The sequence below is a fragment of the Centropristis striata genome, chromosome 4, assembly GCF_030273125.1.
Source record: "Centropristis striata isolate RG_2023a ecotype Rhode Island chromosome 4, C.striata_1.0, whole genome shotgun sequence".
Lineage (NCBI taxonomy): Eukaryota > Metazoa > Chordata > Actinopteri > Perciformes > Serranidae > Centropristis > Centropristis striata.
Genome location: NC_081520.1, coordinates 42,332,681 through 42,348,758, shown reverse-complemented (window position 1 = coordinate 42,348,758; position 16,078 = coordinate 42,332,681). Strand labels below are relative to the sequence as shown.

General features: G+C 36.3%; 2 protein-coding genes across 4 annotated transcripts in view; both read left to right on the top strand.

Annotated features, from left to right (window-relative positions):
- Nucleotides 1-5,024, top strand: part of schip1 (schwannomin interacting protein 1) — a 240,636-nt gene extending 235,612 nt beyond the window's left edge. For all 3 annotated transcript variants that reach the window (XM_059330678.1, XM_059330677.1, XM_059330676.1), the window contains 3 exons: nucleotides 1,019-1,142; nucleotides 3,005-3,098; nucleotides 4,118-5,024. In XM_059330678.1, coding sequence (XP_059186661.1) covers nucleotides 1,019-1,142; nucleotides 3,005-3,098; nucleotides 4,118-4,169 — 270 coding nt within the window. In that variant the 3' untranslated portion in view covers nucleotides 4,170-5,024. The remainder of the gene's footprint in view (nucleotides 1-1,018; nucleotides 1,143-3,004; nucleotides 3,099-4,117) is intronic.
- A 5,020-nt stretch (nucleotides 5,025-10,044) lies between these two features.
- On the top strand, nucleotides 10,045-11,772 carry il12a (interleukin 12a). Its single transcript, XM_059331992.1, has 7 exons — nucleotides 10,045-10,079; nucleotides 10,190-10,344; nucleotides 10,425-10,511; nucleotides 10,980-11,021; nucleotides 11,188-11,331; nucleotides 11,464-11,505; nucleotides 11,632-11,772. The coding sequence occupies exons 1-7, from the start codon at nucleotides 10,058-10,060 to the stop codon at nucleotides 11,770-11,772; spliced, it is 633 nt and encodes a 210-aa protein (XP_059187975.1). The 5' UTR covers nucleotides 10,045-10,057.
- Nucleotides 11,773-16,078: the final 4,306 nt, after the last annotated feature.

Sequence of the window (16,078 nt, the reverse complement as noted above, 5' to 3'; positions counted from 1 at the left end):
ACAGACTGGAAAGCAGTTGTTCCTCACAGACAAAGCAACTAATCTGAAAGTAACTAATCACTAAAGTCTAAACAGCTGACTCTTTTAGTTGCTGGTTTGATTAAATCTGACAGCTTTTATCCTGCTGATAATTACCTCTGTTATGAAGGTTGGAATTATCTGGAAATATTAGTTCCCAATCATATTTCATGGCTTACCTGATCCGTCATGCAAAGACTTGAAACAGCTCTTGACGTGTTGTTTGAACGCTCTGAGCAATAAATGATAATTCACCACTGGCCTTCTGTTTCTGTTAATAGATTCATTGTTTTGTATAAAATGTCAGAAAGAAAATCGGACAACCCACTTGCAGTTTTACTTGATAAATGATTTAAAGGATTGTTTAATTTTCAAAACTCTTTTTTAATTATTTTTCTCACCTACTGTTTGTCAAGGCTGGTTATGAAGTGGGAGGGAGAGAGAAAGAATGTAGAGGGTTGATGGGAGTGTTGACAGAGAGAGAGTCTGATAAACCAAAAGAGAATTATCTGCAGATTTGTGATGCTTTGTGATTTATTGCATGTTGAGGTTGGGAACATGATGCTGCTCTTAATGAGACTCATTGACACAAAGCCAGCAGAAGCACTGAAAAAATATAGTTAAAAGTTTGGAGTCATATTTGCTCCGATACAAGTAGATACAATAATTAGGATGCTGATTTTGTTTTCACACCTGGGGAGATAATGTGTAACTTGAACCACTTGAATGATCAGCAGTTTTACTTGATAAATGATTTAAAGGCTTGTTTGATTTTTAAAGCTGTTTTTTATTATTTTGTTTTCAATACAGCTGACAAACTGTCTGGTTTTTATTCCTTGACCTATGAATCACATATTATTATAGCTCCATGATTTTTGTAATCATCTTTTGCTTGCAGGAATTAAATAGTTTGACGCAAAAGCCTTTAAAGGTGAAAAAACACTGGTTAAGTTTGTGGTGTGGTGGTGTCATTTACTCATGTTTGTGTTTTCCCCGGCAGCTTCCACACATGCCTCACATCAGCGAGTGTCTAATGAAGAGAAGCCTGAAGCCCACCGACCTGAGAGACATGACGCTGGGGCAGCTGCAGGTTATAGTCAATGACCTGCACTCCCAGATCGAGAGTGAGTTGACCACAAACACAAAGACAGCTCAGTACACACACACACACACACACACTCAGTCACTGACCTCGACTTTCATTTGCAGAAATGAGCAAGAGAGCAAATGGGGAAAAACATGCACATGCATACTGACCCCGACCCTTTCCTGTGGATGTGAAAGTACTTTTATATATGTTAGTCAGTTCAAAGAATGGTACCAGTAAGCAGCTTCCCCTCAGCGTTTACTGTCACGGCACTATACAGATCATTGATCCTCTGCTCAGGGATGAATAATCTCTCAGCTAGCATAAAATCCCCATGAGTCCAAAAACATGAGCTGCTTTTCACTTACAACACAGACTTTCCCCTAAAAATCTCTTCTGTCAGTGTTTTTTTTTGTAAAGCTGAAGGAACAATAGCTGACACATGTGATGTGAGAACAACCGCAGCCACTGTGGTCGACTATCAGCCTCATCATGATTTCTATGGCTTAGTGAGGTCATCTCATGAACCATAGAGGGAGATTTCAGCCAGTCACACATATTCACAGTGTATCAATTAGCTGTAATGACTATATAGTGTTAACTGTGGTTGAGTGGTTTTAAATCTTTCCATATTATAAATATGATGAAGACAAACGCTGCTCTGTCATGGTGGTGTGATGTCTGGAGCCTGACATTATTTTATATAATATTTGCAGTGGTGGACTGTAACTATATACATTTACTTAAGTACAGTTCTGAGGAACTTCCCTTTCATAGGGAAATGTTGTCCTTTTACATTAATTTGACACAGTCACTTTTTACATTAACAAACCCATGATATGGTATATTTTATGATGCACTTATAATCTACCCAGTAGAATACAACATTTCTGATGAACTACTACATTAAATTCCTCTTACATGTATATGTTAGTACGGAAGCGCATTGCATTCACTGGATAAAAAAAAAAATAGACACCTGATCTCATAATTGCGAGATCTTTTCTCGTAATTAAGAGATCCTGATCTCGTAATTATGAGATCAGGATCTCAGAAAACATTGCCCGAATGCAACAAGACAAGATAACCTCTTCAAACCGAGACAGCGTGAGATCCATGCACAATACAGACGAACAGTGTCTGCTAAGAAGCACCAATCCTAACAGGTAGCATATCAAAATGACAGGGAGAAACTCAGCTAAAAGCCGTTACCAAGCATTGCCACCCAAACGAAACATAGTTCAATCCCGACGAAATTATATGGGCATGTAACAAAAACACGAAAACGGGGCATGTTAACTTTAGTGCTTCTGCTACTTTCACCACTTCAACCAAACCACACAAAGACAGAGAGCGACATCCAGCATGTCAGACTGGGCTTTCTGCCTGAACAGTCCTAACGACTTGAGATGCCTGTGCAGTGTTGACATACTAATATTAATACCATCCTCATTTTTAAGAAACATCAGTATTTCCCAGTATCTCAAACCGAGAAGGTAGTAGTAGCAGATTAACTGCGATAGCGCCATCATTGCCACTGAGAGGATTTACAGACGTTTCCTTTTTCTTTATCTTACGAGGATCTCGTAATTATGAGATCAGGATCTCGTAATTACGAGAAAAGGTGTCTATTTTTTTTTTATCCAGTGAATGCAATGCGCTTCCGTATGTTAGTAATATAAAGTGAATAATATAATATTTTATAATAATATAACACTTTTAAAAAAAGGTTTGCATAATGAATGCTTGTATTGTTGATACTTTAATCACTTCCTGGACTTTTATTTAAGTATTTTCTTAGTTCAGGACACTTCTTCTTAATGAGTTATCTTTAGACCATAGCATTTCTGTTTTACTGTGAAGTGAACTGATTATTCTCCATATTGTGTCTCCCTGCAGGTCTGAATGAGGAGCTTGTACAGTTGCTGCTGATTCGGGATGAACTACACATGGAGCAGGATGCCATGCTGGTGGACATAGAGGATCTCACCAGGTGATGAGAAACTTTATCACTGCAATATCTCTTTTTACTCATATGTGTTCATGCAAAAACTTAATTTAAAGAATAAGGTCACAAAGAAATAGTCAGTTTTTTTATTGTCAAGAAGCAGAAAACCAACAATGTTCGTCCATCTCTCCATACTTTCATACGGTGGCCCTGAAGTTCAAATCACAACAACAAATCAAAAAACACAAAAACAAATCAGAAAACACAACGAATCAGAAAACACAACAACAAATCAGTTGTGTTTCATTTGCCTTGTTTCATTTGATATTTTTCGAAATAGACAAAATAGACACACCTCAAGTGAGCAAACAATTTTTATGCACATTTATGTCATTTTTTATCAAATTTTGGTGTTTCCATCTAGTTTTTCTCATGCAAATCTTCAAAATATGCATAGAAATTTGTTGATGGAAACACAGCTAATAAAAAAAATACAAAATATCACCCGACTCATCCTTTAACTCAGCTATTCTCAACCTTGGGGTCGGGACCCCAATTGGGGTCGCGAGATGATTTCTGGGGGTCGCCAAATCATTTTGGAAGTCACACTGTGTTAAAGTGTTCATGTGTTTTAGTCTTTTTGGTAATTTCATGTCTTTTTTGGTCATTTTGTGTGTGTTTTTTGTCATTTTGTGTGTTTTTTTTTTGTCATTTTGTCTTCTTTGGTCATTTTGTGTCTTCTTTGGTCATTTTGTGGTCAATTTGTGTATTTTTTGGTCATTTTGTGTCTTTTCTGGTCATTTTGTGTCTTTTCTGGTCATTTTCTGTTTTTTTTCGGTCATTTTATGTCTTTTTTGATCATTTTGTGGTAATTTGTGTCTTTTTTGGTCATTTTGGTTCCGTTTTTTGGTCATTTTGTTTCTTTTTTGTATGATCTGAACTGTGCGTGATTCTGTTCAGTCAACGGGGGTCGCAGACAACATGCATGTTAAATTGGGGGTCGCGACTCAAAAAGGTTGACAATAGCTGCTTTAACTAATGCTTCTCTTCTCTTCTGTGTCCAGGCATGCTGAGAGCCAGCAGAAACATTTGGCTGAGAGGACCCTTTCCAAATAAGAAGCCCGTCCCTGCTCCGCCCGCCCTCTGCCAAGCTAAGCTCCTGCTCCAACCAGACTTTTCCCCTCCGACCATCTCACCTCTGCCCCGTGTCGATCCGAGTCCCGCCCTCTCGTCCCCAGTATTCTGCTCCTCGCTGCTCCCCGTCTCCCCACGTCTCCTTCCTGTCCGACCCGCTGATCCAGCGGCGGCAGCAGCACAGAAGATGGCCGCCGTCTCATCTGCTTCTGTGGTTTTCTCCCGGCGCTAAGGACGGAGGAGCACTTCCTGCTTCCTGGGAGAAGAGGAAACTGATTGTGTGTTGTCATGGATTCTGTCCCCAGCTTCCTGTGCAGTGATCGGCCTTGCTTTGCTATCGTTTCTTTTTAACTTTCTACATTCGCCACTAAATTATAACTGTCAATTGCAAAAATTGTGGGAAAAAAATAAAGTAATAGTGAAAAAATTAGTAGAAAGTCAGTCATGAGAAAAAAGAAACAACATTGAATAAAAAAAATGATGGAAACTAACTTCTTCAGACCATTTTAAGTTGGACAGTAATTTTAAAGTATTTCAAAGTCGACCTGTTTTTATTCTGCACAAATGGTAGTTTTCAACTGAGAAATGTTTATTTGAAGGTGCTAAAAGAGTGTAAAGGAAACATGCCTGCCTTGTAGTGGAGTCGTAGCTTTTGGTAATACGTTCACTCTAATTGCTCTTCAACATTTTGTGAATGTTGATTTTCTGACACGAGTCATTTTAAATGAATAAGTGTGTTAATATCGTTTTCATCCTACTGTAATCAGAAACTTTATTTGAGGGAAGAAATGTTTATGTACAGATATGTAAAATAAAGAATAAACTTTGTTTCATATATGTTGGTTTGTCGTGTGCTCTGTTGTGCGGCTGCATAATCTGCAATCTGATTCCTCTTTCTAATGAACAGAGGAAGTGTAATTAGTGGTCGCAACTGCACTGAAATATGACCACATTACACGTAGCGTGACTCAACTCAACCGTTTCACTCTTGCCTCATCATGACACTATTTCTCTCGTGCTCTCTGATTAGGAATTTTCCTTCACATGAAAAATGTCAGGTTGTAGACACAAGATATAATGAATGGTCAGCTGTGTTCCAAGGTATAAATGTGTTGAAATGATAGCTGGCCGGTTTGGTAATGAATATTTTTCATGTTAAATATGATAAATGTATCTCTAAGAAAATCCCCCCATTCTCACAGTGGCTCCTCTCTCTAAACATAGTTTCATTCTTTCAAGGCCAGGAAACTCCTGTCAGCCACTCAGTGACAACTGTGGTTTTAAAGTGCATTAAGTGGATCAGAGGTCGTCAAAACTGGGACTAGAGAGAGTACGTCTCATTTTAGTCTCATTTAAGTCTCATTTAGTCTCATTTTAGTCTCATTTAGTCTCATTTAGCCTCATTTTGAACATTGCACAGTTCGAAGATACTAAAAGAAATACTGTAGACTGAAAAGTATTGACTTTTTTAGTAAACCGGAAACTAAAAAAATTCTCAACAAGCATTTAATCATATCACAGAAAGGGCCTCTTATGAAAAGATCTTTAATAAAATAAACTGCCTAAACGCAGTTTATAAGTGAACACTTTCGACCTGCTGAAGTTTTTCAATAATAGATTTATATTTCATTGATTTAAAGCAGTTTTGAGTGTTAAAACCTATATAAATGATAAACTATAAAGTATAAAATTAAGATAAGAGTACAAAAATATTATCCTTCTGCAAACTGGTTTGCCTAGATGTCATGATGTTTCAATTTATTATTATTATTATTATTATTGTTAATAATAATAAAAATAATAATAATAATAATAATAATACATTACATTTTTATAGCACTTTTAAAGGTACTCAAAGTCGCTTAACATGACAGGAAATTAGACACACACAAACACAAAATACAGAAGATGAATTTACACTTTTCTGAGCATTTTAAAGGAATACTTCACCCCCAAAATGATCATTTGTATACTAATCACTCATTGCATGTTACTTTAAATGCGTGAAGAAAACATGTCTCCACAGTGAACAATGAATGGGTCAACAGAAAAAAAATCTTGGTAGACTTCAGTAAATTTACGCCACAATTTAACAACAGTGAAACTATAAATATCTATCAAGACATTTGTATAAAAACTCACACAACTTGTGCAGAGCAACCAAAGAGTAATTCATCTAGCCGTATGTTCACTACTTCTTAAAAACACACATTTTTGCAAAAAGCTTACTTTTTACAACACTTCCCCAGAAATTTGCTGCATGTTCACTGGATGGGCTTGTGGGGAAATAAAGTTTCACAAATTCATGAGAACCCAGGGGGAGTAATTGACGTCCGTTTTTCTTTTCTAATTTAAAATGTTAAAAGTGTTTTTAAAAACGTGAAAAATAAAGATATTTTATACATGAAATCATGAAATCATTCTTGTGTGGACTGAAACATGATACAAAATATAATACAAAAGATAATTTGCAAATGCTTCATATTAAGGTCCTTGTAATAACCATTAATTAACAAGTAATAAGGCCCTTGTAAGTCCTTACAAGATGCTTATTAACATTATTGTGTGTTTATAAGCTTATATAAGTGTTAATAATGGCATTACAAACACCCATGACCCACCCATTATGTCTTTGCCATGCCTTTATTAATCTTATTTTGTTTGCTTATCGATATTAAAATATACTTTATTGCTCATCTATTATAAGTTAACTATAAGTTAACTATGCTTTTTGCAACTAGCGGATCTAAAGCGAGAACAATGCCTTATTACTTGTTAATTAATGGTTATTAAGGACCTGATTATAAAGCGTTACCAAAACATGTCTCCACAGTGAACAATGAATGGGTCAACAGAAAAAAAATCTTGGTAGACTTAAGTAAATTTTCAGCAAAACTATAAATATCTATCAAGACATTTGTATAAAAACTCACACAACTTGTGCAGAGCAACCAAAGTGTAATTCATTTCGCCGAATGTTCACTACTTCTTAAATCACACATTTTTGCTAAAAGTTTACTTTTTACGACACTTCCCCAGAAATATGCTACATGTTCACTGGATGGGCTTGTGGGGAAATAAAGTTTCAAATTCATGGGAACCCAGGGGGAGTAATGATATAGAAATGATGATTTGGGGAGTGCAGGATTCCTTTAAGGACTTTCCCTCCCTGTTGGCTCAAGAGTTGATACTGAAAGTTCAGTCTTGACTTTATTATAGACTTATTATAGATGTTATGTACCTACAATATTGCTGAATAACAACAAACAAGCATCCATTAACGTGCATTCATTTAAAATAGTTTATATTAAAGCTAGCTAGCTAGTAAGCTAGTTATGGATATGCTCAATATGGATTTACCTATGAACTTGAAGAGAAATTCACAGTTTTATCTTATACACACATCCTCTCGCTCTCACACACACACACACACACACACACACACACTCTCACTCTCACACACACATACACTCACGCGCGCGCGCACACACACACACACACACACACACATACACTCACACGCCCACACATACTCCCTCACACGCATACACACAACCACAAAGTGGATGTTGACATTGTTCTATTGCTGTTGTGTAATTTTATTTTCCAATTTTCAAAAAAAAATTTTTTCTAATTTAAAATGTTGAAAAGGTTTTTTTAAAAAGTGAAAAATAAAGATATTTTATACATGAAATCATGAAATTATTCTTGTGAGGACTGAAACATGATACAAAATATAATACAAAAGATAATTTGGTAACGCTTTATATTAAGGTCCTTGTAATAACCATTAATTAACAAGTAATAAGGCCCTTGTAAGATGCTTATTAACATTATTGTGTGTTTCTAAGCTTATATAAGTGTTAATAATGGCATTACAAACACCCATGACCCACCCATTATGTCTTTGCCATGCCTTTATTAATCTTATTTTGTTTGCTTATTGATATTAAAATATACTTTATTGCTCATCTATTATAAGTTAACTATAAGTTAACTATGCTTTTTGCAACTACCGGATCTAAAGCGAGAACAATGCCTTATTACTTGTTAATTAATGGTTATTAAGGACCTCATTATAAAGCATTACCAATAATTTTTACCAAAATGATAAAAGTGTCAGAGGGAAAAAACCCAAACGAGCTCTCCTCTGCACGCTGACGTCATCAGAGCATTGATCAGAGCTCCGTGGGTTGGACAAACATGGAACATTTAATCCAATCAGGCAGGTCGGTCACTTCCTAATATCTGTGTGATACCCGCTGTAATTACATCAAATAATAATCATGTTATGAATGAAACAGCAGAAGTGAGTAAGGGGATGAGTCCGGGCACTCCCGCCCTTTAATTTACCGCCACAGCCTCCGACTGCAGCTTAATGACATTATCACAGCTCACCACCATCATTTATCATAATAGGCTGTCTAAAAATACTAATGTATGTCATGCATTTTTTGTAAACCGTCGGTTTATGGTTTTCAAATAATAGGTAATATAATAGTATGCCATCAAACCGTCAAAAATATCACGAAAAATATTATAGTACGTCCAAAAATTGAAGAGAAAAACGCCGTAATATATATATAGTATGGCAGAATAAGTACAAATAAAAAAACGTCCAAAAATGACAAACAAAAATATGCTGAATAGTCCATTAATAATGCTACTAGTGTAGTATGGCCAAATGTATTTAAAGAAAACACCATATTTTAGTATGTGCAAAAATACTTGTTTGTGGCCAAAATTTCATTAAAAAGAAAGTCAAAATTTCCTGAAAAACTCATAGTGAATTATGTATATTATTATGTATTTTTACAAACGTAATTATATAAAAATTGTATAAAAATTGCATCGTATAGTAGGATTCAAAAGTTCTTGAGAAACGTCATAACATAGTATATCATTCACATTTATTTTTTAAGTCATACTATAGTATCTTGATTTTTGTCAAAAATGGCCAGATTTTAAAATGCCTAAAATAGGTCAATTCTAGTCTGTTTATACATATGAGAGCATAATATAGCCACAAATTACAGAAAAACAACAAAAACTGATTGCTTTTAATGGCCCAGTTATACTCTGTTGATACGTGTGGTAGTATAGTTAGTCCAAAAATTGAGGAAAATACACCACATTGCGTGGATGTCCAAAAATTACCCACAAAAAAAAGTCATAAAAAAGTCGACTTTTGTCAAAAATTGTCAAATTTTAAAATGCTTAAAAATTCCTAAAATGGGTCAATTCTAGTCTATGTGTACATGTTAGAGCATAATATGGGCTGAAGGACAGGAAACAGTAGTGACAATAGTTTGTCCAGAAATAGCGAAAAAACACCATATTTTTGGGATGTCCAAAAATGAACCCTCCGTTTTTCCATTAAAAAAAGTCATAGTGTAGTATGACATCAAAATAAAATGAAAAAAAACAACAACAACAACATAGTTCAGGTATAGCTTGTCTTATTGCAGCAATGTGCATCTGGACTAATCGCTCAACTTTTTTTGCAGGTAAAACAAAATAAGATGATAACAGAAGTTAAAAAGCACCCATGTGAAGTTTTATATCACTCATAATTCAGTGCACTTGTGCACTAAACTGTGTTGCGTGTGATGGTTTATTGTTGGGTCACAGTGAGTTTACTGCTCTAGTTGATTTCTCTCAAAGAAAGAAACAAACAAACAATGCGACTTCCCGTTTAACGACGAGGAAATTACATATGACGTTTTTAGTTTTCCTTTTGCTGAGGCCTCTGCAGGCCAGAGGAGGGAATCCCCCGAGAACACTCGGCTATAAAAGCAGGAGATAAGAAGGCAGCAGGACAGAGAGACTGATAGAGCGGACTGAGATAACTTATCGATCTGATCAGAGACATGATGGCAGGCTTTTATTTCTGTAAGTCAGCCCGACACGCGGACTACCAGATCTTTTTCTCATGTGTGTGTTTCTCATGCAGCTGTCGGTGAAGCAGCATGTGTTGATGTTGTTCTTCTCTCACCATGCAGACTTCTCCAGCTGTTTGCTGCTGCTGCTCGCCCTCAACTGGCGCACATCCACTGGACTCCCGGTGCGCACTGAGAGAGGCGCAGAGAAGTGCGCAGAGTGCGCGCTGCTCTTTAAGGACCTGCTGCTGAACATCACAGAGCTCAGGAACAGAACTGTGAGTACATTTCACTGTTTATTTTCTAATGCGGTATTATCTTATTCATTATTATTGAAAAACCTAATTGTGTATCACAGGATCTCTTGTGTTTTGGGATCCTGACTGCTGAGATGGAGATGAGTCAGGCTGACACGGTGCTGGCCTGCGCTCCCAATCTGGCTCAGGTAATGCTTTTACCTTTATGGATGGTATAAATTATGAATAATTACAGTTTTAAAAGTTAAAAAAGAAGAAGAAAAACAATACATATAACAATACAAATAAAACATTTTTTGGCATATTAATGGACAAACCCAATTCCAAAAAGTTGGGATGGTCTGTAAAACTTATAATAAAGCAGAATGTGAGAATTTGCTTGTTATTTGTGACATATATTCAATTGGAAACCATACAAATACTTTTGTGTTTGTCAACATAAACTCTGTATCTTTATGTTGAACGATTCTTTTTTTATTGTTATTTTACTTCTTCTTTGGAATCAGGGTTGAAAACAGCCTTAATAATTTCAGCTCAGCTTTCACACATTTTTATTCTAACAGAATCCTTGTTGAATTAAATTATATTATGTGAAGTTTGTCCAAAAATACAGTAAAACAAATCATATTTAAAATGTTTTTTTTTTTATCCCACAGAACTCAGGCTGCATGATGGAAACTAATTCATCTTTCAGTGAGGTAACTTAAATAAATGATCAGACAACTCCATATCATACTAAAGTCTACTATGTATTTGATTTTGAAAAAGTTTGAAACGTGTCATTAATCTATTCTACACATACAATCACTTGTTCTTATCTTCTCATAAAGCTGACAGCTGACTGACGGGTGTGTTTTTTGACAGAGTGAGTGTATGAGGAACATCATGAAGGACCTGGCCTACTACGCTGCTGTTATTGAGTCCTACCTCAGCTCCACTCTCAGGAGTCGTGGGGAAGAAGTTCCACATCTGAGTCCAACTCTGGGAGTAATCCAGAGCCTGAGGAAGGTGTGTTGATCATGCATGTGTGGGAGGGGTAAAAACAGAGTCACGATTTACAGACAGAAATAGAGAGAGAGAAATCTCCTGGGAAATAACATGATGAAAGTGTCCTGATGCAATCTGACTGTGTTTATACAGAACTGCTCCCTGATGCCAGACGGAGAGGACGAGCCTTCAGAGGTATCTTTCTATTCCTCCTTTATTGTTTCTTCCCTATTTATTTCTCATCTTTAAGAGGAAGTGATAGCATCTCTCCCTTTAAAGATTCACCAGCTCACTGTTGTTTCTTCATGTTGCCTTTTGAAGGTGGACACGGCCCAGATGTGGAGCAACGACAGCTTCAGCAACAGGCAGAAGATGTGTAAGATCATGAAGGGCTTCCACGTCCGAACCATCACCATCAACAGAGCGATCGGCTACATCGCCTCCGGAGAGCACCGAGAGTAACATCCTGACCCTCATCATCATCATCATCACCATCAATGTTCTACAAATACTACAATATCTCCACTCCTTTAAGTTATCTTTACCCAACCAGCCTTCCCGACCATTCACTACCATCATGTCCTGCCCAAGTAGTGCTGCACGATGCACATGATGCATGATTGCTGTGCAGTCATAAGCTAAGCTAGCTGGCCAGCTAACTCCAGCTGAACAAGTCAAACCAAGCCAAGGTTTTTAAACGTATGAATGTATTCTAACATTTGGGAGAATGTATCTATTTATTTGAGATATATTTATTTATTTATTTGATGGCCTGTGGTGTAATTTATTGTTATTTATAATAAAGTATTTTTTGGTATCATGTGCTGGAGTGGAAGTGGAAGTTTTTGATTGCGTGCAAATGAAACAGATGACACTTAAATTAAGTAACATGAAACTTGTTTTATTCAGTCGACATTTGCTTTGTGGCATACAATCATAGAAAAAATTATTAGACCACCGTTGTTTTCTTGTTCATTTAATGCCTGGTACAACTAAAGGTACATTTGTTTGGACAAATATAATAACAACAAAAATAGCTCATAAGAGTTACATTTAAAAGCTGATATCGAGCCATTTTCCATGGTTTTCTTGAAAATGATTTTGGATATTATCAAGAAAACCATGTTAAATGTCTAGATATCAGCTCTTTATTTAAACTCTTATGAGCTATTTTTGTTGTTATCATTATATTTGTCCAAACAAATGTACCTTTAGTTGTACCAGGCATTAAAATGAACAAGAAATTGAAGAAAAAAATGGTCTAATAATTTTTTCGATGCCTGTATGTTCCACATTTCTTTGGAGGGACAGACCTGATAGACACAAGTGCAAAAAATAAGGATGGAATGGATAAACTGATGTTGGTGTGTTGTTAAAATGTAAACATTACTGCATCATATCGTCCAGATGCCATTTCTGCAGCATTTTCCAAATAGTGTCGCTCTGAATGGAAACAGGGTCACAGTGCAGCGATGTGGAGAACATTGAACTGGAATATTTCCACTGGCAGCTTACAGTATACAGCTTCTGTGCTTTAAGCTCTAAAGGCTCATAAAAATGTATGAATGTTGCCAGGCTGCAGCTGCACTCACAGGTAGAATAGTTCAATTCAGCCCTGAATCCAAATGTTTCAGATTATTACAAAAGTATACACAGCGTAAAAAAAAACAACATTTATAGTTAACAAGATGTGCGTTCTAGTCACAGGTGGGCTCCAATGTATTCATAATTCAAGTTAAACATAATTAAGGACCTTGTGTAACTCCATTTAGCTTTACAGGTTCAGAGTTGTAGAATAAAAAACAGACAGACATAAACACACAAAAACAGACTATAAAAAATAGATCACAGGTTTGAAATAGTTGGTTAAGAAAAGATATGTACAAATAAGACAAATATAAAAATGTATAAAGACACAAAAGAGCTCAGTTCTTCATTTTCACAATGTTTTGGACAGTCACAGACACATGTATGAAATTAAATGCCTAATTGTTTTATAAAAAAAGTCCCACAAACATAACATTCAGACAGAATGAAACAGTTTTTCCCACTTTTTGCAGTTTCAACACTGCAGCACCTATATTTACATGTTACTGGCTACATAATTAGCTACGATATATCTCAATGACCTCTACACCTCTACTGGTCATTTTTTTTTACTTTCTTTCTGTATTTACTACAGAATTTAAAGGACTACATTTGAACAAAAGTAGGAATGCCCATCTAAACTTAAGACAGTGGCTCTTTTCATGAAATGTGGCAATACAAAAACCCATTCATCAGTTTCATGTCCCGAAAATATTCAAAAGAGGAACAAAAACTGTGAGCTGATTTCTGGTTAGTTCAGCTCTGCTTGCTGTATTCCTGAGGTTCTTCCTGATGATGAGCAACAGAAATCCATGAGCACATTTAAAGCAAATCTCTCTCACTTAGCTGCTTGATTCATCATGTCTGAAAAAACAGCAAAAACAAAACACATTCACTTGTCTGTTTGTTAAACCAATGTTGCATCATTTGTCTCATACTTTAGATCTTTTATTTTAATCCAAACAATAACTCAATTAGTTTGGAAAAACACTGTGACTAATGTAAGTGATTAGTTTGAGGACAGGTCACCATCCTCCATGGGGATTTCCCAGCACGAGTCAATACTAGTTATTAAAATTTATATATATGCATTTGGTCAATTTACCAATATGATGTAATTTTTTTAAATTTAAAAATGTGAGTATTCATTTCATTTTGATGTGTGAGTCTCATACTGCCTTTAGTAAGTCTGACCACTAGCAGGACGACATTTGTGATTTTTTTTAACTTTTCAACTTCTGGATGAATTCTAATGAACTTGGTGTAAACGTTCACGTCCACCTCGGGGTGAAATGTAAGAACTGACTCTTTATCTAACACCATCAGCAGGTCACAATGTGTCATTATTTCCAAACGTTTGTATCATCAGCCTCTGCAGTACCTTGTGTTGTTACCAATAAGCAACTGTTAGCATGCTAAGCTAAGATAGTGAGCATGGTAAACATTTTAGCATGGCTGGAGATCTTGTTCGTTTTTTTATTGTAATTTATCAACAATTGAGCCAGAGATGAATCAATGTATAATTTAATCCCTGGTGTTTAAGGATGCCACCCTTTGTCTCAGCTGATCACCATCGGGGAATTCAAATCGGTTTTAAAGGAAAAGAAATGCTTCCCTTGGTCAGTGTGACTGCTCTATATTAGTTAGCTACTGATGTGATGTCTGTATTTGTCTTTTATGTTTGTGATAACTGTGTTTAATGTTGTAACTTGTCTCTTTTTTATGCTGCCTTCTTGGCCAGGTCTCTCTTAAAAAAAAAGAGATATTTAATCTCAATGAGGGTTTTACCTGGTTAAATAAAGGATATACAGTCATGGAAAAAACTATTAGACCACCCTATTCCTTCAATTTCTTGTTCATTTTAATACCTGCTACATTTGTTTGGGCAAATATAATAATAACAAGAAAAATAGCTCATAAGAGTTTAATTTAAGAGCTGATATCTAGACATTTTCCATGGTTTTATTGATAATGATTGTGGTTATTATTATTATAGTACCAGGCGTTAAAATGAACAATGCATTGAAGAAAACAAGGCTGGTCTAATTTTTTTCCATGACCGTATACGGTGTTAACAGTAATCCGTCATTATTATATCCATTAGATCAGGGGTGTCAAACTCTGGCCTGTGGGCCAAATTTGGCCTGCAATATAATTATATTTGGCCCGCGAGGAAATACCAAAATATAATACTACAAATCCCAGAATGCTCTGCTGGTGTTCTGGCTTGAACACAGTAGATCAGTGTGGAGCAAACTGAGCAACAATTAAAGTTGTCTTTATGCACTTTTTCTTGCTAGTCCAAGGCTTGAATGGCTGCACATTCATTGAAGGATATTATTATTCGTCATTTGGTTTATTATTGTTATTTTATTCTCACATTTATTTTTAGCCTGTGGAAAAAGATTACTGTTAAATTTAAATTTAAAGAAGGCCGCATATAAAATAAAGGGACATACGATTTTTATTTAAATTTTATTTAAGAAATGAATGCCATTGATGTGTTTGTTTGTTTTATTTGATATTCGATTTTGCATATTTGCAATATTAAGTTATATCAAGCTTTGCTTTTTCCATTTTGTTTGAACTTGTTTAGGTCAATTTTTTCAATAAATATCAGTGTTGGCCCGCGACTTTGTCCAAGTTTTACATTTTGTCCCACTGTGTATTAGAGTGTGACACCCCTGCCTTAGGTGGTGTTTGTTACCTTGCAGCGTCTGATGGACCTCAGCAGGTAAGTCATCCAGCTCCTCCAGACTCTTCCACAGGTGGAAGGCCGTGGCCTCTCCTGGCGGCCTCCTGCTCTTCCACTCCACCAACATCTTCAGCTTCTGCATGGTCACATCCTTCTCCGCTGCCTGGATGTCGTCCAGCTCCCTGGAGTTCAGGTCCAGATAGATGGCCACCTGCTTCCACTCCTTCCCCAGCCGCTTGGCCACCTGCAGGAGCTGCTTCTCCGACAGGTTCTGGGCCGGAGGCACGGCTGGTTTCACTCCGTCTGGGAAAAGACGCACAGCTACTTTATTTCAGTATAATTTTAGACAGACAGGTGCATGTGGAAGTAGTTCAGGTGTGGACTGGTTTCTGCTGTCTTCTTAAATCAGCAGTTAACCCATTAAGGCCTAAAGCGCCTGGAAAAAAATGCCTGTAAAACCTCTGGGCGATTTTCAAATGACCCCCT